General features: G+C 40.3%; 1 protein-coding gene across 1 annotated transcript in view; it reads left to right on the top strand.

Annotated features, from left to right (window-relative positions):
* LOC143437298 (uncharacterized) overlaps window positions 1-25166 on the top strand; it is a 172113-nt gene that overhangs the window by 26940 nt on the left and 120007 nt on the right. The window contains exon 4 of the mRNA XM_076922106.1: window positions 1847-1865. Within this exon, the coding sequence (XP_076778221.1) occupies window positions 1847-1865 (19 nt within the window). The remainder of the gene's footprint in view (window positions 1-1846; window positions 1866-25166) is intronic.

The following is a 25166-nucleotide window of genomic DNA, read 5'->3' as shown; positions in this document are numbered from 1 at the left end:
AAATCTTGTGAATGTCCTCAAGTTGGAAAATCCTTTACATGCCACAGTATTCTCTGAATAGAAAAATCAACACATACTAGAGAGAAACTTTCTGAAATTAATCAATGTGGTAAAGCATCTGCATGTCCTATTCATATTTAAATGCATGAAAGAATTCATAGTAGAAATAAACTGTGGTGATTTGAATATATTTGGTCCTAAGAAGTGATAATATTAGTATGTTTGGCCTAGGTAGATATTACTGTTTTGAAATAATTGAATTCCTAGAGTCGGTGTCTTTGGAGCTCCAGCCAGTGCAAAATAGAGTCTCCTACTATTTTGCTGGATGACAGTCTCTTCCTGGATGCCTTTTCATGAAAATGCAGAACTCTCAGCTCCTTCTCCATAATCATGGCTGCCTGCATGCTGACATTCTTCCTGCTATGTTGGTCATGAAATAAACATTTGAAAATATAAGACAGACTGAATTAACTATTTGCCTTTAAAACTGTTGCCTTGGTCACAGTGTCTCTTCTTAGCAATGGAAATTCTATCTGAGACAGAAGTTTGTTCCCCAGGCTTAAGTATTTTTATTGATAGGCCTTACCATGCTTTTGTTGGAAGCAATGTGGATTTTTAGACTTTGGATTTGTACATGCATTAAGTGGAACTTCATGGGCCATTCTAGTAGAACACATATGTACTAAGGGTGGTTTGAACTTTGTATATAGTTTTTATAATGTTTTGCTGAAGAATGTTGCTGTCTTTTGCTCTCATCAGAAGGTCAAGAGGCTTATTTTGTTAATTACATTGACAAAGGAAGTCTTAGGAAAGCCAAGCATAGCCTTTGGCCTGTGTTTACTCTCATGGTGACTGTTTTGATCATGCTTAGTAATCTTAGAAAAGAAAAAAAATATGAATTGTTAGCTTCAAAGAGAAAATCTTACCAGGAAGTTGAATGAAGATATATCCTGTGATCAAAGATACACAATGTTATTAAAGAAATGGTGATATTATTGCAAGATACCATCCACCTAAACATGTGGATGTGAAGTTTTATGGATGTGAACTGTATAATATTAGGCATTATTATTAACTGGTTACTCTTTTTATGTGGACATGAAGACATACAAGTATGTGTCAAATTGACAATTGACGAATTCTGATTACTATACTGGGTTTTCAATTTAAAATCTAAAGGGATATAGGATATACTTAGGTCCAGGCATGGTGGTACACACCTTAAATCCCAGGAGATGAACATCAAGCAGATCTCTGATTCAAGTCATCCTGGTACAGAACAAGTTTTAGGTAATAAAAAGCTTAGGTATGGGCAAAGTGTTACACATGTATTTCTCAACATTCAGAAGACAGACCCATACAGATCTGAGTTCAAGATTCCTCTACAGAGCAAGTTCAAGGACAGCCGAGCTTAGGCAGCGAAGTTGTTGAAAAATAGAAAGCTGGTGATGATGTAATAGAAGGAGTGATGTTTGGGCCCCAGCAAGCAGAGGGACTCAGCAGCTTTGTCTATGTGGCTCTGCTTTTAGAGGGAAGAATAGAAGGGACAACTGAGACAACTGATGGTGGTCGGCTGTAGTTAGAAAATTAGTGGGGATGAAGAAGAAATCATCACCACTGAGGTGACATCTTCTCAGAAGTGTTTTCTGAGAGGACAAAGAAGCTGTGTTCCAGAGGTAGCCAAGGTTGTACCTTGTTGTGCACCTGGAGTTTATCATCTGTGAGAATCACTCGGGTGGTATTGTTTTCAGAGGCATAAATGAATCTGTCATGCAGAGCAGCTAAGGTTTGGTCCTGTTTAGGGAGTTCATGAGAGCAACACAGTGAATCTTAGTTACAGCAGAAGAACCCAGCATATTGAAGATGTCAGTCCCATGGGATGAGCAGAAAGAACAGCAGCAGCAGTAAAGTGGAATCAAGCAGAACCTAGAGTGCTATAGATGGAAGAGCTGGTAAAGTGACCCAATCTCTTTTGAAGAGCACAGATGATCATGTGTGAATCCCAGATACTGGAACAAGAAACTGTAATATTGAAGTTACCTTTGAAACCCTAATATTTTGAGACTCTAGAGCTGTGGGATACCTGCTCTGGAAAACTGTTGCAGGGAATAAAACCAGCTAAAGAGAAAGAATTGTGCTGCAGTGAGCAAAGCAGGAAGGAGTTGGAGATCTGAAGAACACTTTGACATCAGACATGGAGATGCAGAGATTGGAGATTGCCTTACTGTTTTTGGTCTTATTTTGGCCCAGTATTTCCTCATAATGGCATTTAAAAATGGTGAAGTACGTTCTGCAAATTTGGATGGATATGATATTCTATTTGTTTTGAAGATATAGGAGATTACATTTACATGATTGTATAAAACTCAAAAGAGACTTTGAACTTGAGGAATTTGTTGTGTCTTTCTCCAATTCTTTTGATTAATTTAGTTAAATATCTGTTTTGCTACATTTTAAAATGACTACATCAGCTTGCTCCGTTGGTCCATCTGCTTGGAAAATCTTTTTACATTCCTTTACCTGGAATTACTGCCTATTCTCGATGTTGAGCTATACTTTTTGTATGGAATTGAAGGATCAATTTTATTAGCATCTATTCTGTTACCCTTTGTCTTTTTACTGGTGAACTGTGGTCATTGATACTGGGAGAGTCAATAAACAGTGATTGTTAACTCCTTGTATTTTGTTATTGCTGCTGCTGGTGGTGCTGCTGGTGCTGGTGTTGGGGTATTTGTGTGCTTTCCTTTCTTTTGCAGATAATACAAGATTATTTACGACCTGAATTTTCATTTTTATTGGTAACTTCCTTGAAGGTAATCTGCAATTTTAAAAAATCTTCATTTATATGTTTATTGGCCTTTGACCTTTGTAGCTTTTAGTATTCTTTCTTTGTACTGGATGTTTTGATTATTATACATGAAAGAGACTTCATTTTAGGGTCTATTCTGTTAGGTGTTTTCATGATTCTTTTACTTTGATAGGCACCTTCATCCTTATTTTGGAAGTTTTTCTTCTAAGATTTTGTTATCAATATTTTAGGAGAATTTGATCTAATATTGTTTTTTCTCTAGTCCTGGTATCCTTACATTTTATCCTTTCACAGTGTCCTAGATTTTCTGGATATTTTATGTCAGGAAGTTTTAGATTTAACATTTTCTTTGTGTGATATTTCCATCCCTTCCATTGTATCTTCAGTGCTTAAGATTTTTCATTCATCTCTTGCCTCCGTAATTCCTCTTTGCCGTCTTGAAGTTTTGTTTCCATTATTCCCTCAGCTTGTGATTTTGTTATTGTTTCTATTTTTCTTGTAATCTTCATTTGTTTTTCTTGGCTTTATTTTTTTTTAAACAGGGTTTCTCTGTGTAGCCCTGGTAGTCCTGGAACTCACTCTGTAGACCTGGGTGGCCTGAAACTCAGAAATCCACTGCCACTGCCTCCCAAGTGCTGGGATTAAAGGCTGTGCACCACCACTGCCCAGCTCTTGGCTTTATTTATAAGATTTGTTGGTTTCCTCCATGTTTTTGTTTGTGTTTTCCTGGCTGTCTTTGAGGTGTTTATTGATTTCCTCCAATTGTTTGTGCTTTCCTCAATTTCTTTAAGAGATTTAGTCATGTCCACTTTAAGGACTTCTATTATCTTCATACAGTTGGTTTCAAAGCCTTTTTCTTGTACTTCAGCTATGTTGGAATATTTAAGACCCCCTTTGGCAATATAAATGAGCTCACACTCATTAACCAGAGGGTGATAAATGTTCCTCCTTAGTACAGAATCAAGTACCAACATCATGGAATGGGATGTGGCTATAACTTCTGGAATTGAAAAAGTCTATTTTATGTCAATGTACTTGATATACAATAGTTTGTGTCCGCACAATGAAATGTATGGTGGGACCCACCATAGGCTCTATGATAGATTCCGTGAAGTACTCAGCTTACATTTAACACAAAGTTTGATTAACTCCATGTTTTTTCTCATTAAATTGGACAGGGAGGCAACTGATGCACTTTTTAAATAAGTTACTTTGTTGAGATGATGGTTTTAATGGCATCGCTTCCAATCACTAACCCTGGAGTCACCAATACAAAAAAATAAAAGACATGATGGTGACAGGGTAATAATTTTCTAGTTTGCCAGCATGTCAGGTGAATGAAGACAAACTAGATTGATAGGTATATAATTTGAGAACTTTAGCATAATCCAAGAAATATTGAATTTCCAACTTTGGAGATACGGCAAATGCACTTTCAGTGTTAAGTCAGGTGGGATGATTGAGACACAGGCCATTGCCTGTAGCTGTGTGTGTCATATTACAGAACACAGAAGCTAACATTGCACATAGCAGCCAGGTATGTGCAATTAATAGTAGTAAATTAATGCCATTTTCTCTGCAAGGAAACCATCTATCTGCTCTTTTTCAAACTCAGTGTAGATATATATTTTTTCAATTCTGTTTCTTTTTTTCCCTTTTTAATTAAAATTATAAAATTTTTTACATTCCAAATTTGCCCTCTTTCCTGGTACCTCTTCCCTGAGGTCTTTTCCCCATCTTCCTCCCTGCTGCCTCTGAGAGGTTTCTCTCCCACCCGCCCACCCACTGGGACCTCACCTCCACCAGGTTCCCTTTTCCCTGTGGCATCAAGTTTCTATAGGGTTAAGTGCATCCTCTCCCATTGTGGCCAGACAAGGCAGTCCTCTGCTCTACACATGCCCAGGGCCATGAACCATCCCCTGTATGCCCCTTGGTTTTTGGCTTAGACTCTGGAAGCCCTAAAGTGTCCAAGTTAATTGACACTGTTGTTTTTCCTATGGGGTCGCCATCCTCTTCACCTTCTTAAGTCTTTCTTCTGACTCTTCCATATGGAACATTTCACCCTACATATATATATATGATTGATAGATAGATAGATAGATAGATAGATAGATAGATAGACAGACTTTTAGCCATACTAATGAAAGGACACAGAGACAATATCCTAATTACCAAAATCAGATATGAAAAGGTAGACATACAATTACATATATCTTCTCCTCAGTACCTCATTGTATCTTCTCCAAAATTGAACATGTTGTCTGTCACAAATCGCCGGGCAGTGGTGGTACACTCCTTTAATCCCAGCACTTGGGAGGCAGTGGCAGGTGCATTCCTGATTTCCAGGCCAGCCTCGTCTACATGGTGAATTCCAGGACAGCCAGGGCTACACAGAGAAACCCTGTCTCAAAAAAAAACAAAAAAAAATTTGTCACAAATGAAGCCTCATCAGATAAAAGAAGACTGAAATATTCTCATGCATCCTATGAAATCAGTACAGAATAATCTGGATTTCAGTAATAACAAAAATATCAGAAAGCCACATACTGAACAACTTTCTATAAAATGATAACTTGCTAAGGAAAGAAAGAAAGAAAGAAATAAAAGACTGGACTCTAGAATTCAATGAGAATGAAGACACACCATAACAAAACTTATGGGACACAAAATATCATGGCACTAATTGCCCTCATAAACATACCAGAGAGACCCTACACAAGCAACTTAACAGCATATCAGAAAGCTTTAGAACAAAAAGAAGCAAACACACTTAAGAGATGTAGACACCAGGAAATAATCAAACTCAGGGAAGATGTGAGTCTCTTGTTTTGGAGGGTGTCCCACAATGATTTCCGGCCCAGCACAGGACAGGGTGCGAGCAGGGAGGGGAGATCGCCTGCCTCCATTGCTGCCTCTGCTGAGTTTCCACTGTTGCAGCCCAGTAACTCCCAGGTGCTGCACTGGTCTCCATGCTGAGCTGACTCAGGCTGGGCCAATAAGGAGCCAGCTAGCTTGCATGGAGGCAGCTTGGTGTCCCAGGCAGGTTCTGGGAGAGCAGATCTCTTCCCAAGTGTTACAGCTCTTGCTACAGAAACTGTCGGACACCCGCATGATTCTCGTACACTTTACTTCCCCTGAATAGAGCCCTTATATACAGTTTCTGGGTGGGTTAGGGTCAGTCAGCAGATAATGCCTATTGACTTGTTCTGAGAGCTTGAAGATACCTCATCTACTTGTGGGATAGCCTGGGGCACTGTTCCTCCTGACTTATGGCCATAGACCTTTCTGTGGGCTCTGGAGGGCTGAAGCTAAATGAAAAGAACCAGGGCCTGGAAGCAGAGCTGAACACCTGCCGTCCGATAAAGGTCTGGGGTTCAAGGCATATGGTCTACCAGGCATCCAGATGCTTCTCACTGCCCACCTCCCCACAGGCAAAAATGAAACACTTAGAAACAAAGAGTACAGTACAGAGACTCAACAAAACCAAGAACTAGTTCTTTGACAAAATCAATATGATAGAACAGCCCTTAGCCAGACCAACCAGAGGGCACAGAGACAGTATCCAAATTAGCAAAATCAGAAGTTAAAAGGGAGACATAACAAGAGAAACTGAGAAAACTTCTGAAAATCATTAGTTCTTTCTACACACTGGAAAATCTAGATGAAATGTGTAGCCAGAGAAATGGATAATTATCTAGACAGATACCATAAACCAAAATTAAATCAAGATCAGTAAATTATCTAAAGTGTAGTATAACCTTTAAGGAAATCAAAGCAGGCATTATAAACCTCCTGTCCAAGAGAAGGCAAGGACTAGGTAGTATTAATGCAGAATTCTACCAGACCTTCAAAGAAGAGCTAAGACCAATACACCTTGGATAATTTCACAAAATAGAAACAGAAGACTACCTAATTCATTCTATGTGTATTTGTTTTAAAAGCCAATTATTGATTTCAAATGCAACATTGCTATATCCTCCTTTTTGTTTTCATTCACCTTCAATTCCAAGTCATTAAGAATTTCTTTCCATTTTTTTCAACTCCTCCTGATTATTTATTTTTGTTCATAGGAATGTTTCCTGCAGCTGAGGCTTGCCTCTGTATGTAATTGAGAATTGTTTTGAGCACCCAGTCCTTTTGTGCTGCTCAGTGCTGGAAAGAGTGTCTTGCAACTCTTTCAGACTGGTCCTAGACTGGTCAGTGCAAAACAAAAATAAAACATTGAGTGCGTTTCCTACAACCTCTCTGGCTTTCCTTGGGTCTTAAAATGAAGAGGGAGGGACCTGTGCAAGAATCAAGTTCTATGACCAACTTTGAAGCAGGGTTAGTCACAGTACAAAAAAAGATGAAAACAGAGGGTAAAAGCTTCCTTCAATTAGTAGTGATTGATATTAGCAAGGAGTTGTGAGGTAATTAATTTTAGGTGATTAACAAATGTCTTGATTAATAATTTCTTGTTTCTACACACTAGGTAATCAATAGTCTGGATAAAGGCCAGGCAGTGGTGGCACACACCTTTAATCCTAGGCATTGGGAGGCAGATGCAGGCAGATTTCTAAATTTGAGGCCAGCCTCATATACAGAGTGAGTTCCAGGACAGCCAGGGATACACAGAGAAACCCAGTCTCGAAAAACCAAAAACAAAAAAAACAAAACAAAACAAAAACAAAAACTGGGAATCATGAAGTGGCCCTGTTTTAAAAGACTATTATTTTCTTGGTTTGAAATGTTCAGCCTGAGAGAAAAAGTAAAAATAATATTTGATGTGCTCTAATACAGGATCCTAAACTCTGGACACATGGCCATAAAACCTGGTTCAACTTTGTACAATAATTTTTGGGGACTATAATTACATTATTTCTATATTTATTTCCTGCCTTCCATGATTGCTTAATAAAGATGCCAAAACCTGAAGCTGGGGAGAAGAAAGGTAGATGGTGCATTAGGTCCCAGACTGAGTGTCTGGGGAAGACACCATGAAGGAGAGAGAAGAGGGAGAAGGAAGAAGGCACCATGGGGTTGGTGGAGTGTGAGTGCATGGCCAGTAGGTCTGGCCTGGGAGTATGAGCAGCCTATCGAGAACATGGCATGTGATATCTCACAGATATTAACAGGGAAATAGACAAAATAGGAATAAAGGGTTGATATCTGCCCAACTCTGTTGCTTTACTGCTTATTGTAAATACAAAGTCTTCTGTGTCTTTTATTTCGAATCTCTATGATTTAAGTGGGGTAAGAAACTCCCAAATAATATTTACCACAGCAAAATGGCTGTTATTGTGGTTTGGGTCCAATGATTGAGATGGAATGGAAAGTAAGATGACAGAGGATTCTCAGTAGTCCTGGCTCTGGTTCTTTCTAGAAAATGTCATACTGTGCTTTCAGATACCTTTTCTTCAAAGAAGATGAAAGGAAGGGATTGTTCCAGTAACCTACTATTAGACATTGAAGCTGAAACTCAAGGGGCTGCTCCCTGGGGTCACCATGCCTAAGATCTCAGAACCCAACAGACAAGGCTAGATGATCATAAGGACAAGACCCAGCTAAGCTATGTCATGAATTTTAGGCTAGCCAAAGCTAAATTAAACCCAGTCTCACGTCCACCTCAAATATGTTCATCCAAAGAAGATGGAAAAATATGTTATATGCATCCATTCGTAAGTACATATGCCTTTCTAATTAATAATTTCATGTGTGTATAACAGCATTGGGAAAACAAGAGAATCAATAATGAAATATTAAAAAAATTCTCTGTATGGGGAAATAAAGTTTACTTTAGCTTTTGGGTTTTCTATTTGAATCTCTATTTCAGCATTTTCTGTGTCATTAACTTAGTTAGAAGGGATCTTGATCATCCATGTCCTCCATAAAATATAATATTAGTGCTCTAAAGTGCACATTATGTAGAACTGACCTAGGGCACATGAAGTGTCAACCAAATTGGACTCATTGTAAACCCATAAGGGCACCAGAGGACATAAAATAAATCCAACCAAAATTTAGTAATCTTCTAATTAAGTGAAATGCATAGGAATCTAGTGCCATAGGGTATTCAGAGATATTAATTCTAAGGTGAAAGATAAGTCAGTGCACCTGGCCAATCCCACTGCAAAGAGAAAAGCACATTTACTGGCCGATTAGGATTCTGGAGATAGCACACTCCTCACTTGGGTGTGTTACACCAGCCTATATACCAAGTAGCTCAGAAAGCTGCTAGCTTTCTGTTGGGGGCCAAAACCAGGAGAAGGCTCTGTAACAGGACCAGGCTGCTGTGCAGGCTGTTCTACCAGTTTCATGGTTAGATAGGAACGTTGTTTGGAACCTTTGGCAGGTGTTTATTGTGAGTAATAGATTATGAATATTAGAGCAAGGCTCTACCATCATCTATCCAACTATTTTCTATTAAAAAGGAATATCTTGGCCTGCTATTCCATCTTAGTAGAAATTGAACATGTCATGCCAGGGAAATGTTAGTGATCCCCAAAAAGTCACACAGAGGAGCTGATCTGATGCAACTCACAGCAGGGTCTTTATTCTATTTGAGCTAGCTTGCTTCCATCCCCAATGCACCAGCATCAGTCAAGACTGTTTTGGTGGTGGTGGAACCCCAAGTGTCTATCAGGGAAAGGCTTTATTGTAAGCAGCACATGGGGAGTATGTGTGCAAGCATCTAATTGAAAATCTTCTGTGGCCTTTAACATAATTGGCTGGTGCTGGGAGTCACCTCATAAACTTAACTTCATCCCCCTCTGCATTAGTGGTTATTAGGCATGGACTTGTAACCCAAGGTGCAGGTTTTTTGGGTTAATAAACTGGAGACCCTGGTATTGTTGAGGGTGTAACTTGGAAACTCTAGTCTTGTTTAGGATTAGCCTAGAGAGTGGAGGTAGGCTTGGGTTTTGTTGGAGGGAACTTGGAAACTTATGCTAGGTACCTGAGTTCCCCAAAAGCCTGTAGTTTCTTGTTGCTTCTCTATCTGACCAGCAGACAGGAATGACACAACTCATAGTTCTTCTCAACACAGTTTTATTCAGGATCCTTTATTATCCTCTCTCTATGGAAGCCCTTCTCTTATTAATCTTTCTCTGGATGCCCTTCTGTCCTCTCCTCTCTCTGGATGCCTTTCTCCTGTCTCTGTGGATGCCCTACTCCTATCTCTCTGGGTGGTCTTCTGTTATCTCGCTGGGTGGTCTTTCTTTCCTATCTTTCTTGGGAGGCTCTTGTGTTATCTCTCAGGTGGGGGGGCACTTCTGTTAACTCTCTTAATGGTCACCCTTTTTATACCCCTGCCTGTCCCAATCAGCACCTGCCATGTGGGCATGCCTCATTGGTGCACCTGAAACAGCCCGATACTGTGTAGCAGTGAGTTTGCACATTGTGGCTCAGTTAGGGAAAAATGCACAGTGCGGTGCGCAAACTGCCAAGAAGCAGAGCTTGAGCACACCTGCTCCTCACAGTTTCTATTCCTGTACAATGCCCCTAGTATTATACATGCACCTAGGACTTCCTGGTACAGGCCCTATCATCAAGTGACTAAGGAAGAAATAACTAGGTCCTGCTTTACTAAGGGTTCTGCCTGTTATGCAGGCCCCATTCCAAAAGTGAACAACTGCAGCATGAAAACATGTTTCTGGGACAATTCTGAAAGACACCAGTAAAGGGAAATCACCACAGTTCAGAGCTTCATGCAGTAGTCATGCTTATGCATTTGTTTGGAAATGTGTGATTATTCACTGAATCATCAGCTATAAACAGTGGGATGGCTTAACTGTCAGAGACTTGGAAACAGAACGATTAGAATAGTGTTGAGAGAGACATAAAAGGAGGAAGTATGTGGATAGATCTCTCAAAATGGTCAAAGGATGTAAACATAATTATGTCCCATGTAAATGCTGATCAAAAGGTAAGTTCATCTGAGCAAACATTCAATAATCAAGTAGTTAGGATGATCTATTCTTTGAGAAGTCAGCTGTGTCCTCAGCTATATCTGTCATTTTCCAGAAGGACCATGAACATAGTAGCCATGGTAGATGCGGCAGGGTTTATGCATGGGTAGAACAGTAGTGTCGTCCTCTCACCAAGCCTGGTATGGCCACATCTGCTGGTGAGTTCCAGATCTACCAGCAGTAGAGACCAACACTGAGCCCTAGATATGGAACTACATCCTGGGTTGACCAGCCAGTGACTTGGTGGCAGGTTGACTACATCGGATCATTTCTCTTGGGCAAAGGACAAAGCTTTCTATTTCCTGGAATAGATACATATTCTGCTTATGATTTTGACTTTCATGCACATATTGCTTCTGCCAAATCCACGATCCATGGATATTCTGAGTGTCTCATTCACCACAATTGCATTCCACACAGTATTGCTTCTGACCAAGGAACTCATTTCACAGCAGAGAAGTGAGACAGTGGGCCAATTGTCATGGATTCTAATGGTATTAATTACCATTAATACCATAGTCCTTGTTACCCTGAAGGTGCTGAACTGATAACAAAATAGAATGACCTTTAGAAGACACTTTTACACAGCCAATTATGGGACATCCACCTGGAGAGCCGGGCAGGGTCCTAGGCTGTATGTATTTTGAATCAGCTTCCAATATTTGGTACAGTTCCTCTCACAGCCAAGATCCATGGTTTAAAGAATCAAGGCTGTTGGAAACCTGTGTGAAGGTCACAGTCCCCCAAATCTGAGTGGAACTCAGCTCAAAATGGAGGACTCCCTTTATCAGAAGGGCTTCAATTTCTTTCTGTTGTTTATTATTTATTTATTTATTTTTTTTTATAGGGCTTCCATTTCTTTCTGTTATTTATTTATATATTTATTTTTTATGGATTCCATTTCTTTTATTTATTTATTTATTTATTTATTTATTATTTTTTTATTTAGGGCTTCCATTTCTTTCTTTTATTATTTATTTATGTATTTATTTTTATTAGGGTTTCCATTTCTTTTATCTATTTATTTATTTATTTATTTATTTTATTTTTTAGGGCTTCCATTTCTCTGCCTCAATGTATCTAGACATTGTCCCTGAACACGGGTGAATGTACTTATCAAAAGATTGTCCCTGTGTGTGTTCCTTAAACTCAGCACACAGGTCCCATTCTGGCTTCCCTGCCCACATGATAATTATATATACTATTATGACCAATTAATCCTTTCCACCTGTACCCATAAAAGCCCTCATATACCTTATTTCTGGAACAATAAAGTGGAATTGACTCACTGTGCTGGTCTCCGGAGTTAATTTTATAATACAGCCATCTCAAGCCAGATTGCCATGGCTGTTCCCTTTGTCCTCACCGGTTGGTGGCTAACAACCACCCAAGAATAAAGAAGACCCACACCAAAGCTGCCACCCTTAGTGGCCCAGTAGGAAAAATGTCAGTGTGTTTTACATTCCTGTGTTTAGCCTTTCCCATTCTTCAGGTTTCTCACAAATTCTCCTGTCTTTCCATGAATCCATCACTGGTGATGCTGTGACAAGATGAATATGTGGGGGCTGGCGCTGCAGTCACCTTTGAGAGGATATCTGTCCTTTTTGGTGTTTGTACAATGGATCCTTCTACATTGTTAAACTGACCAAAGGGGTGGTATAGAAAGAGCAGCAGTTATGGTGCCTCAGAGAAGAGTCCTTCTAAGGGGACAAAATAAAACAAAAGAGATGACAAGGACTCTCCAAATAAGACAGTCATGGAAGGCAGCACACATGGAAGGATTCTGTTCTGGGAGTCGGGTAACATCCACAATACACAAAAGCCAGACTGTTAGGACCATTATAATTTCTATTCAGGACTTAGTTAAGAATATAATTAGTGTGGGGAGCAGCTCCGGATGGGTTCCACCCGAATCTCCAGCTTGGATGAGGACAGGTCTCTGTAGATGCCTCTGCCTGCAGGGGGTACAGGTTGGAGTGCCAGCAGGGAAGGTCCACTGCTGCCTCTGTCACAGCCTCCCACCAAGTCTCTGCAGTGGAGAGGGGAGAATCCTGAAGGCGTTTTGGGAGAGCTGGCATCTTCTGAAGTGTCACAGCTCTTTGCTAAGCCAGGAGGTGCCAGCCAGATAGCGAGGAAGAGAAGGGATGTCTAGCCCAGTGTTAACAGCTCTTGCTGAGCCGGTGAGGTGCCCGTGAGATGCTGCAGGCTGGCTGGCAAAGAGGGGAGGATCCATGACAGAAGCTCTCAGACAACAGGATCATTCTTTCATGCACTTTACATCTGAATTAGGCTCAATATATACAGTTTGTGGTGGGTTAAGCTTTTGGCAGCAGGTAACCCCTACTGGCTCGGTCTGAGAGCTTGGGGATGCCTCATCTGCATGTGGGGAGACCCTGAGCCATTATTCCCATGTGATCAATGGCCATAAACCTCTCTCTGTGGGAGGGGCTGTAAAGGGCAGAAGCTGAGAGAGCCAGGGGCACAGGAAGAAAGCTGACCGCCTTCCATCCCAGGGGGTTCTCTGGGGTTCAAAGCTTATTCAACCAGGCACCCAGCTGTCTCTCATAGCTCAGTGCCCCACAAATTAGGGCAGTATTATGCTTATTTTAGAAAGAAAATAGTCAAGAGTCCCACCTAAAAACCAATGTCATGCTTTGTATTGGGTGTTAGAAGACCGATATTTTTGACATTTTTGTAAGGCCAGTAGTTTGGTGAAAAAAATTGAGGAATTTTGGACAACTTCTTATAAGTTTAGATTCAACCACTGATTCTCTTCTATTACAATCTTGTGTGATACATGAAGAATGAAATTTTGAGGAAATACTCCTAGCATCATTTTTAACATGGGTTATGTTTTATAAGGTGAAATGTGCATCTATTATGAGCTGGACAATATTCCATAGCCCTTCACAAAAGGATATAACTTGAGCCAGCGGTTTGCTTCATCAGAACCCTGCATGAAGAGCAGGTACCTGCTGCTCCTACATCACATTTAAATCAGCGATCATGCATGGTTACTGTAGTGAAGGACACAGTCTATTAGTGAAAAGTACTCTTTGATAGAGAGATGGTGTTCTATATTTGATAAATATTGATTGCTGTTGATTATTGATTACTATTGATTATTGATTAGCATTGGTTATTGATCAGCATCAATTATTGATTGGTGTTGATTATTGATCACTATTGGTTATTGATTAGCATTGGTTATTGATTGGCATCAATTATTGATTATTTATTGGTGTTGATTATTGATTACCATTGATTTGTATTTGGCCTCAGTATTTAATAATGTTGTTCAGTTTTCCTCAGTTGTATGTAGACCCTGGCATGCTGACGTAAGCAAAGGGCTTTCCTTTCATGTGGGATATTGAGATATTCTATATATGACAAAGAGAATCAAGAGTGAGAATTTATTTTCTACATAACATTTCACAAGATCAAACAAGTTTTGAGGACTTTTGTCCCTTGAATTACTAAAGAGACACACTGCAGTTTGAAAGTGATCATAGTTTACACATGCCTGCTTAAGATTACATGTTTAGCAAAATCAACTTCTATTGACCTTCTATTAAGGTCTGTTGAAATTCTTGTCTAGGTTATCACTTGATCTTCTGAAGAATCTCTGTATCTTCAAGCTTTCCTTTGTACTATTTCTCTTTTAGTGAACATTACTCCATATCCTTGCTTGGGCTGAGTGTGACTTCCCATAGAAGCTCTGAGGGAATCATCCCTGTGTTTTGACTCTCCTCAATGTAGACTGGATACAGGATATGATTAAACTTAGATGACAGCCAGTTTGTCATAAATGTTGATCTGAAGACAGATACTTTAATCCCATAGGTATTTCCCAAAACTTTTATGATCTAAGTGCCTTAAATACCTCATTTATTTCTTCAGAACTTCCAAAGGCTTTGTATGCTTTCTTTTCCAAAGGCTTTTGTATGCTGTTTTTTCTTTATTGGAACCATTTACATCTTTAGATCATTCTAACATTTTATAAATGTTAATACCATAGCATAGAATAGGCTTAACAAAAAAATTTACAATCTATTGTGAGAATATTTATTCAGGGTTGGGAAAGAAGCAAATTATCCTCTCTTTCTAAGTTCTCAGTGGCACCACATTTCAAAATTATCATAATTGACCCTAGGATAACGGTGAACTAATTGGTTTTACATACAGAAAATTGACAAAGTGTTTCTTATGAGACTGTATACATCCTGCAATCAGTCACATTAAAAATACTTTACTCAGTACATCTGGAGACAAATTTACATTACCTTAGTAGTTATTCCCCTTCCAAGCTGTACATATACTGGACAGCCATGTCATGGTTTTTTGTTTTGTTTTTTGATAGAGGTTTAATAACAATTAAAAAGCCCTGCTGTGATTATTTTCTTTTTTTCTTTTTTTTTTCTTTTCTTTTCTTTTTTTTTTTTTTTTTTTTGTTTTTCTTTTTCGAGACAGGGTTTCTCTGTGTAGCCTTGGCTGACCTGGAACTCACTCTGTAGGCCAGGCTGGCCTCGAACTCAGAAATCCACCTGCCTCTGCCTCCCAAGTGCTGGGATTAAAGGCGTGCACCACCACTGCCCGGCTTTTTTTTCAATTAAACTCACGCAGAGTCACATGGGGAAAGCGGGATTCGAACCAGGAGAGGGCATGGGAGAGCCCTCTGCAGGTGGCTACCTTAGCCACTGCGCCACCACTGGCTTGCTCTGCTGTGATTATTTTAATTCAACAAAGCTGAAGGTATGAAAATGGTTATGGTTTAATTTAGAAGATAAGATAAGCCCTGTGCTGGATCTGCCTATCTTTGTATATTTATCTGTTTTAAAGAGGTTTTACTAGATAGAAATATCTTTTAATTTATTAACATGTTTATGCCTGCATAAAATTTAAAATATGTATATATCATAATAAAGTCATAGATGTGTTAGTCTTGTATGAGTGAGGAGAATGTCTAATATTAATAACATCTTCTGGTCTAGGAGTAGTAAACTCTTTAAAACATGTTACCCATTCCAAGGAAAGATTCAGACCCATATTATCATTTTATATTTATTGTTCCTGGGTGGATGGATATGTTGATTAAATATATTTTTGTCTTTTCATATCAATTTTTAAGTTTATATTAATTAGGAACAAAAAGGAACTAGGGTCAACTTAACAACTTCAATTTAATTTTGAAGTGAGAAACCCTGTATTAATCTTGCTTTTTTGAGATGTTCAGATTCATCTTTAATCTGGGCTACAGATTCTTTTGACAACCTACATATATAAAGGACATTGGACAGGGAAGTGTTTTTGTTTTTTTTTCCTTGCCCTACATTTTTACAAAACAAAGGTGATAAGTTTGTGTCTTAAGGCTGGCATTACAAAGTACTTCTCTCTTCAGAATCCCATATACACTGAATATCAGCTGTAATATCCTGCATCATGAAAATAATCAGTCCTTGTTTTTCTAATTTACCTTGTCTAACAGCCTTTATTGGGAGATTCTATTAAATCCCCTTTTTACATACATAGAAAGATTCATTCTCTCTAAGATTTGAGATATGTTTATCAAGAGAACCTGTACTAATACAACTCTGGTTTTTCTGCACTTTGCCACTGATGTACTGGCTAACAGTAGTGCTCAACTGTGTTTCACTTATGATCCTGGTTTTTTTCCCCAGGGTTGATTGATACCTATCATCTGGTAAAAGAAAGCTGCAGTTTCCCTGAGCCCAGCATGAAGCCACAAAATAAGTCTCTTGTTTTCTAAAATCCCTCTTTAGTGTTAATGGTGTTATCATTCTGTCTAAAACTCTACCTCACAGTTACCTGGTGACCACCAGGTATCCTCCTCCCCATAGTTACCTCTCTTTAAAGACAGATGGAATATGTTCTTTTGGTGTGAGGGGAGGTGTGGGGGAAGGGGATGTCTCAGCAGGCTCATGCCTCCTGCTGAGATATTTCTTTCCCGGGAGGGACAATGCCTCATGCTGAGACAGCTCTTCCCCAGAAGCAACCCACCACAAGACAGTACAGTATAGAATATAGTGTATTCAGGACATGGGGAGGGGAGTTAAGAGGGTAGTAGAGGCAGAGAAAAGCAGAGAAAGGCAGAGTAGATAAGTAGAGGCCAGGCATGAGCATGTGGAGAGAGAGGGAGGACGGGAAGAGCCCAAGAGAGCAAGAGAAAAAGATAACAATAGATAAAGAGATCAAATGAGAGGAGGGGGCAAGTAGCCACATTTACAGGTTGTCAGTCCTACCCTGTAGATGCCAGGTAACCATGGGGAGGAGCATACCTAGCTGTTGCCAGGTAACTGGGGTGGACTTTAGACAGAATGGTAAGAAATAGCTGGAGCATCCTTCCTCTTATGGGTCAGATTGATGCCTCCACTGCACACTGAGTACTGGGCTATGGAAGCTATTCACCCTGATTACAGGAAGAAGAAGGCAAATGCTGTGAGGAAATCTCAGGTAAGGTCTGGAGTTAGGTCCTGGTAGGTGCAGAATCATTGCTCTCAGAGGGGAGGAGCAGGCAGCTGAACAGCCAGAGCTGAAATGCTGGGTTCTCCCCAAGGGCTGGGTGGGGTGAGATTCCTCTTTGAAGACAGAAACAAATGCTAATGGAGTGCAAACCCCTCCTGAGCTCTGGAAAAGGTCTGACCCTGGTCTGGAAGCACACTTTAACCTTGAGGAGTGGTAAGACTCACTGGCCAATCAAGGCTTCCAGGCAGACCTGCCAATCAGACAAGGAGGCGTGTTCTTCCGGGTGCCAATCTGCAAGTTCTCTGTGCCTGTGCAGGCTTGTATGGTCATCTGTGTCCTGCTCTGAGCTCTGCTGTGGGTGCTGTGTGGAGACCTCAGGGAAGCTCTGAAATCCAGTCATGGTGAGCACAGGATCACTGCCCACAATGTGTAGGAGCAGGTGGCTGAGCGGTGGGAACTGGGGTGCTGGGTCCTCTCTGGGGCTGCATGGGAAGCATCAGCCAGATGTGACCACCTGTGAGGTCCCTGGTGATGCTCCTCACATGTTAGATCAGGAGGTGACCTCTGAGTAGCTTCACTATCATGGCTGATTGTAAATCTGCCCAAAACATTTGGACCAGTTGCTTTCCTGTAGAAACACGGGTGGTTTCTCTGACTCTGCAGCACATGTGTCCAAATCCTTTTGTCTTTTATAGTATATATTAAGAAGACAACATAAATCTAATAGATCTGCTTTTATATGTTACTTGTTTTTGTTTTGTTTAGTTTTTGTTAATTTTTTTCTGGAACAGTTTTTTATGTTTTATTTTTTACATTTAGTGTTTGATTATTATGTGGTAAAGGGACTTTTGTTTTTCTCCAATATGTTGCGAGTTTTGGATGCTTCTTGTACATTAACAGTCATCTTCTTTGGTTTAGGAAAAGTTTCCTTTATGATTTCGTTGAAAATATTTTTTATCAGCCCTTTGTGCTGATAGTCACCTTTCTCTATTCCAATCATCTGTATTCCATCCTTTTCATATGTTTCAGAATTTGTGGTTGTTTAGGGCCAGGAAACTTTTCGAATCCACATTTTTTGATGATGTATCCATTTTGTCATGTCATCTTTAATGTCTGAGAGTCTCTCTTTCTTTCCTGTTTTCGGACTGAACCTTGTCTCTGTATTTGTCAGTGCACAGGTAATTTCAATGCTCTGCTCTCAGGGATTTAGCAACTGCTTAAGTCATTCCCTGCCTCTATCACCTGCTGTTGTCAAGTGTGTTTTATATACAGGGACCACCAGGTACACAGCTCTCTCTGTTTGTTCCCTGTCTCAGTTCATGCCCCTCTCTATTCTCTTTGTTTACTCTCAGGGCTCTCTCTCTGCCCCCTGTCTGTCTGTCTGTCTGTCTGCACATCCTCTTCTGTGCCTCTATCTCTTCCCCAGGTTCTCACTCATCTCCCTGCCCCCAAACAACCTCTTTTGTACCATATCTGTTGCATGTTTTAATTTCTCAGGACCTGCTGTGATAGGATAGCTTGGGGGTTTTGGTGACTTATTTTTCTGGCTGTTATTTATTATATTCCTATGCTGGTGTCTAGGCCTCTGGGATTGAAGTGATTATTATCTCGGTACTGATTTCTGGATTTGTCTTGCTTGGGTGGGAGTTTTGCTCCTGGGTTGCTATTTGATGTCTGGATTTACACAGAAAGTTGCCTGATGTAGTCTCTTTTACTGACATGTTTAGTGGGTATCCTCAAGAGGGAATGCTTGCTAATGTTGGAAGCAGGAAGAAGCAGTGGGCAGGAAGAGATGATCTTAGCAATCCACAAGGAGATAACCGACGGTGTGGTAGATCTATAGAAAGCTTACATGTGTCCTGGCAGGTAAAGCATGTGGTTGAACAGGGACTGTCTGCCCAAGTGGGGCTGAGACACAAGCATGAGGCAGGAAAGGAAGGGCAGGTGGGCATTGTCTATCTTATCTATAAGATGATGCACAGAGAGACAGGCAACTTCCACTCATATTCTGTCCCAGAGTAAGTGCAACTGATATTAGGATCTGCAGTAACAGATAGTGAGGTAGGTCTTTGGACAAAGTACCTTTTCTACAGAAATGCATAGCTTGTGGTTGAACAGGAGTATCTTTCAATAATAAGGGCCTCAGGCAGAAAGATGAGTTTGTAAATCCCAATTAATTGTGTTTCTGAGAGTGCACAAAGTCTACTTGAGCAAACATCCCATGACAAGCCCACCTTGTCCACAGCCAGTCAAGGTACAACTGCAGGGTTAAGCTACATATTGATAACTAATACACCTTACAGAGACAAAGTTAGTCTACCCATCATGGTTGTCAGATGATTTTTTGCCCTTTTGGTTGGTTCCTACAGATTATGCCAGACATGTAGTTTTTAAAATGTTAAGTTGCTGACCTGTGTGTTAATGTCCCAATCTCACTGTAACTACAATAAATACCCAGCACCTCTAGACTTGGTCTCTCAGTTTAGATCTCACGTGAGGCTGACTGGTGAAAATCCTTATTACAGAGCTCATAATAAAGACCTCCATGTGTTTGCATTGCAATAGGCTCCTTGTTGGTCATTGTGCTCTCTGTGGCTTGGACATAACATCTTGGTGCATTGACCCAAGATCCTCAGGACTCCCAACTAAAGGATTGAAAGGCCGGTTGTTAAGATGAACCATTTTTCTTCCTGTGTCAGTGGCTTTTCTGCCAGATTTTTGTGTGCCTTGGTTTTCAGGTTTTTCTTGATTATATGTGGAGGGAGATGACTAAATTGAACCTGGAAACCTGCTATACTGTATATGCTGGACAGTCACAGTCCCAAAGTGCTTCAAAGATGTTTTAGAGCCTGGTATAGTGGACTGTGTTTCTCTGGTCTTAATTTCTGGTAAGGGTAGAGAAGACTTGGAACCCTGCTACAGTGCTCACAGCTACCTGCCTGTCTTCATTTTCTCCACTGTCCAAGTGGTGGAATCTGCTGGGTAGCCTTTACAGTCCCCTTGTGGCTGTTTATTTTGTGTGTGGCACTTTGTTATTCTCTCACTGAGGAAATGAAACAGACTCCACCCTAGTCGATTTAGTTACTAGCCCCACACCTTTGGTTAAATCCTTCTTAACAACAGGACCTTGACCCATTGACTAGTCCATGACAGAGAGCTCTTCCAGACAGCATCCAGGGCAAAATCAGGCTCTGCCTACCTTATTTTACAGGGTAGAAAGACAAAGACCTCATTTCCCACCTCCTGAACTACCCTTTGCCCAGTTTATATGTGACTCTGTAGTTTTGAACTTGGAGCTGTCATAAGGTGGGAGGTTGTTCTTCATTGATTGTCACAAATTTAGCATATCTTCCTTGGACCAGAGAACCTGTACTTTGTTGGTGGTCATTTCCAGGTCTGTAGAACAATCTGCTTTTCTGTCCACCTTCCAGCTGTTTTAGCCACATCTTTGGTAGCACTGGCCTGACAACCCAGGGTTAAAGATGCTCACCCCAGGTCAGCACAGCCTCTGAGCTCCCCATTCCAGTGTATCCTACCCTGCTCTGAGCCAGGTGCCCTCCCTATTTTGTCCTTGCTCAGCCACAGCTCCAACTTTGTCTTGTGGTGGCAGGGGATCCTGTAATTGATATGATTAGCTCATTGGTTTTGTGTTGTAACAACTTCCTCATTTATTATTGTGTCTGTGTCATTGTTGTTTTCAGTTCTCAGCATTTCAGAGCTACAGTCATCTAAAGGAGCCTCAGTCGATGGCATGCCCTCATCAGAATGGCTGGTTGCTATGTCTGTGAGAGATAGTGTTGATGATTTATTAGGAAGGCTCTTCCACTGAGTTGCAATATCCCTAAGCAAGTGAGTGGTCCTGGACTGGATGAGAGAGCAGGCTGAGCATGAGACAGTGACCAAGCAAAAGAGCAAGCCAGGAGACAGTGTTTGTCCATGCTTTTTTTTATGGTATATTTTATTTACATTTCAGTTGCCATCCCCTTTTCCCCCCACCCCAAATAAAACCCCTATCCCATGCTCCTTTTTCCTTTTTCCTTTTATACTCTTTTTTAAAATATTAATTAAAGGCATTATAAATTTGTTAATGCTGAATCAGAAGTGTAACCCAATACCCAACCTAGATATATAAACTATCTTTGACTGGTGGAGACACGTGAACATTTGCCTCTATGTCCCCCCTTTTCTCTCTCTTTCTCTCTCTCATCACCTAGCTTCTCCTTTCCTTTTTCTCCTCCTCTCCTTACTCCTTCTCTTCCTCTTGGTACACCTTCCCACCATAGTTCCTCTTACATATCACCCTTCCTGTTAAAATAATACTTTCCCCTCAAAATACAATTAGAGCATAATTATGCCAATTTGTACCAGTGAGGTACAAGATAGTCCTAATACCCAGTCCATCATTTTGTTGACTAACTAGAACCTCTGTCATCTATCCTTACTAAAACTCTTAGTTCTGAACCTGGATTTTTCGTTGGCTTTAGAATGAATGTCAGCTGAAAACCATCCACTGAAAAATTTTCTCTCAAGGTAAATAGCCAGGATTGACTATGAGACCATATATCATATAACCCCGTCAGAAATCCAGAATGGCTGATTTAATTGTCCATGCTTTTTGCTTTCAGTTTCTAATCTAAGCTCCCAAAATGATGGACTGTGATCTGACAGAACCCTGTACAATAACCAGTTATTAGCTGAGATGGTTTTGCTTAGAGGATTCAATCACAGCAGCAGAGTAGCAAGTTAGAACAACAACCAAATGGTATCAAAGGGTTATTTGGCTGCTGTACAGAATCTATGTTGTAGATTGTATTCTTGTGGACAGGACAAATTTTGGGTAGAAAGATTTTTGGATTGGTTGGGGTCTTTAACTCTCCATTAAGGGTCCTACCTGACTGCAGGATGTGGCCTCTTCAGCATCCATATCTCACTGGTATGCATCTCAGCTAAGATCAACCTTAGACTCCTTGGTACCTATTTTTGGTCTCTGGCACATCCTAAATGTACCCCCTCACTCCCAGCCAGCTGCAGATTTTGATTCATTTTCCCCTCTGGCCCTCTCTTGTTTCTCGCCACACCTGTTGCTGGTTCTCCCCGATTCCCCTTTCTTATCTGCTCTCCCATGGAGTTATGTCTCTTCCATCTGCCTCCTATGATTGCTTTACTCCCCCTTCTGAGTGAGAGTAAACTGTGCTCATTTCGGCCTTCCTTGTTGTTTAGTTTCTTTGTGTCTATGAAATGTAGTGTGGGTTTCCTGTATTTTATGATTATTATTAACTTGTAAGTGAGTACACACATGCATGTGCTTTTAGATCTGGGTTACCTCACTGAGATAATAATTTCTAGTTGTATCCATTTGCCCACAAAATTCATGATGTCATCGTATTTGATAACTAAATAATGTTTCATTTTGTAAATGAACCACATTTTCTATGGTTTTCACATTTTGGTTGAGCAGCATCTGTATTATTTCCAGTTTCAAGTTGTTATAAGTAAAATGGCTCTGAACTTAGTGGAGTCCGTACTCTATGTCACCTGCCTTCACAGAGTCCCTCATGTATCTTCTGTTTGTCCTTTGAGAGGGTGTGGGCCCCTGGGTATCCGTGATGGTGTATCAAGTCTCTATTGGGTTAGGTGCATCCTCTGCACTGAGGCCAGAACTGGCAGCCCAGTTATGGGAACAGATTCCAATGATAGACAGCAGCTTTAGGGACAGCTCCTGCTACAGGTGTTGGAGGACCATCATGAAGACTGAGCTGCACATCTGCTACTTACAGCCCACCGGTCCTTTGTCCAGCCTGTGTATGTTATTGTTTTTGTCTCAGTTTCTTAATGTCCCCAAGGGTCAAGGTTAGTTGAGTCTGCTGGTCTTCCTATAGAGTTCCTGTCCTCTTGAGGGCCTTCAATCCTTCCCCCAACTCTTCCATCAGAGTTACCAAGGTGCATGCAATGTTTGACTGTGGATATCTGCTTCTGCTTCAGTCAGCTGCTGGGTGAAGACTCGCAATGGACAATTTTGCAAGGCTCCTGTGTGGGAGCATAACAGAGTACCCCTAATAATGTCATGGATTTGGGCTTGTTCATAAGGAGAGTCTCCAGTTGGGCAAGTTTTCATTGGCCATTCCCTCACTCTCTGCTCCAGCTTTACCCATGCATTTCTTTTAGACAGGACATATTTTGTTCTATGTGTCTACTGTGTTGTGGTTGAAACTGATCTTTAAGCTTTCTTCTCATGCTCCTATACATTCCCCATTTGGACTCTGTCCCTCAATCACATAAGATACTGTGTACACATTTGCTGTTCAATGCTATGCTATTTTGCAAACCCGGTGCTATTATATTTTTAACTTTATTCATTCTGTTTTTGTTTTTCTAGACCAAACTTTTCTGTGAAGCCCTTTCTGTCCTGATTGTAGATATAGAAACCACATAATCCCCCTGACATGCTTTTGTTCAATAAGCACTTGCTTTTGTGCTGCTCTTCATCCACATCTTTCATTTTGAAATTCAGACTAATATGTAGATTATATTCTATTTCTCTGGATGGCTTCTGCTCCTGTCATCAATATTTTCTGATGTTTCAGATTCATTGAATTGCAGGTGTATGATGTTCTCCCTAACTGTTGTGTGTGTCATGGAATTTTTGAATAAATAAGTGTATTATGGCTGGGTGCATGAATATGAATATCATCTGTGTCTCATCTTTACTGTTGTCAGAAGATGGCCTCAGAACTCGTAATCTTGAGGAAATGGACAGGTGTTGGTCCACATGTGTATGCTAGAAATTGACCATTATTATGTGGAAGACCAGCAAGAGGTTTCAACTCCTGACCTATATCTTCTGAGTTACGTTCTTTATTTCTGATCAACATATGCATTACTAATATTTTCATCTGTCTATTTTTTAACTGTTTAAACATGAATTCCCTTCTAGTAAAATTTAATCAATGTTGCTGTTTAAACTGGTTCACTTCATGTTTATGCAAGATGAATACAGAACTGCAGTGAATGTATAATTCTTTGCAGGAACTTCAGTAATGAACTGTTAGTTCATTCTATCATTTTTGTTTCCTGCTTTATTTTTGTAGAAGAGTAAGGTTCTTAACATGTAAGATTTGCTGTCCTGAAACTCAATGGATAGACCGTGCTGGCATACAGCTCAATGACATACACCTGCCTGTACCTTTGTGATTAAAGACATGAGCAAATATATGCAGCTAGCCCATCACTTTTGTAGTTAGTAATTGTTCATACAGCTTTTCAGATGTGTGCTCAGTACAGTTGATCTGTTTCCCCTGCATATCCCTCTCAATTGCCATTTGTGTTGCAAGGCTATATCCTATTCAAAGGGTTCAGGAGTGACACAGGTGAACCCTGTGTCAAGGGTTCAAGTGTCAATATTTCAAGTTTCTTCTAAACTGACATGGTGATTATATGATAATTCATGTTTCAGCAAATAAGCAAATGAATTACGAGAATTATATGATTATATTGTCTAGGAAGCATATATGTACTTTGTAGTGATGTCAGTATCAGGCTTTATGTTGGACACATACATGTGATATTTTAGGATGCAGTGACTTATGATGATGTGCATGTGAACTTCACTGCGGAAGAGTGGAATTTGCTGGATCCTTCCCAGAAGAATCTCTACAAAGATGTGATGCTTGAGACCTACTGGAACCTCACTGCTATAGGTAAGACTGAATTTTCTTTTGCTTCTTGAAATAAGGGAAAAAATATTTCTTGGTTACTGATGATCATCCCTTATTTCAGTAGAGAACAAGTAATATCGAGTTGAATAAATCAGGTTCATTGCTGTAAAAATTCAGAGTAACTTGAATTTTGCCTAATTCCAATACCATATCTTTCATCTTCTGGTACCTTGATTTCAGGCTATAATTTGAAAGTCCATCCTACTGAAGAAC

This window comes from Arvicanthis niloticus, chromosome Y (genome assembly GCF_011762505.2).
Source record: "Arvicanthis niloticus isolate mArvNil1 chromosome Y, mArvNil1.pat.X, whole genome shotgun sequence".
Taxonomy (NCBI): domain Eukaryota; kingdom Metazoa; phylum Chordata; class Mammalia; order Rodentia; family Muridae; genus Arvicanthis; species Arvicanthis niloticus.
This window is presented reverse-complemented; position numbering and strand designations above follow the sequence as displayed.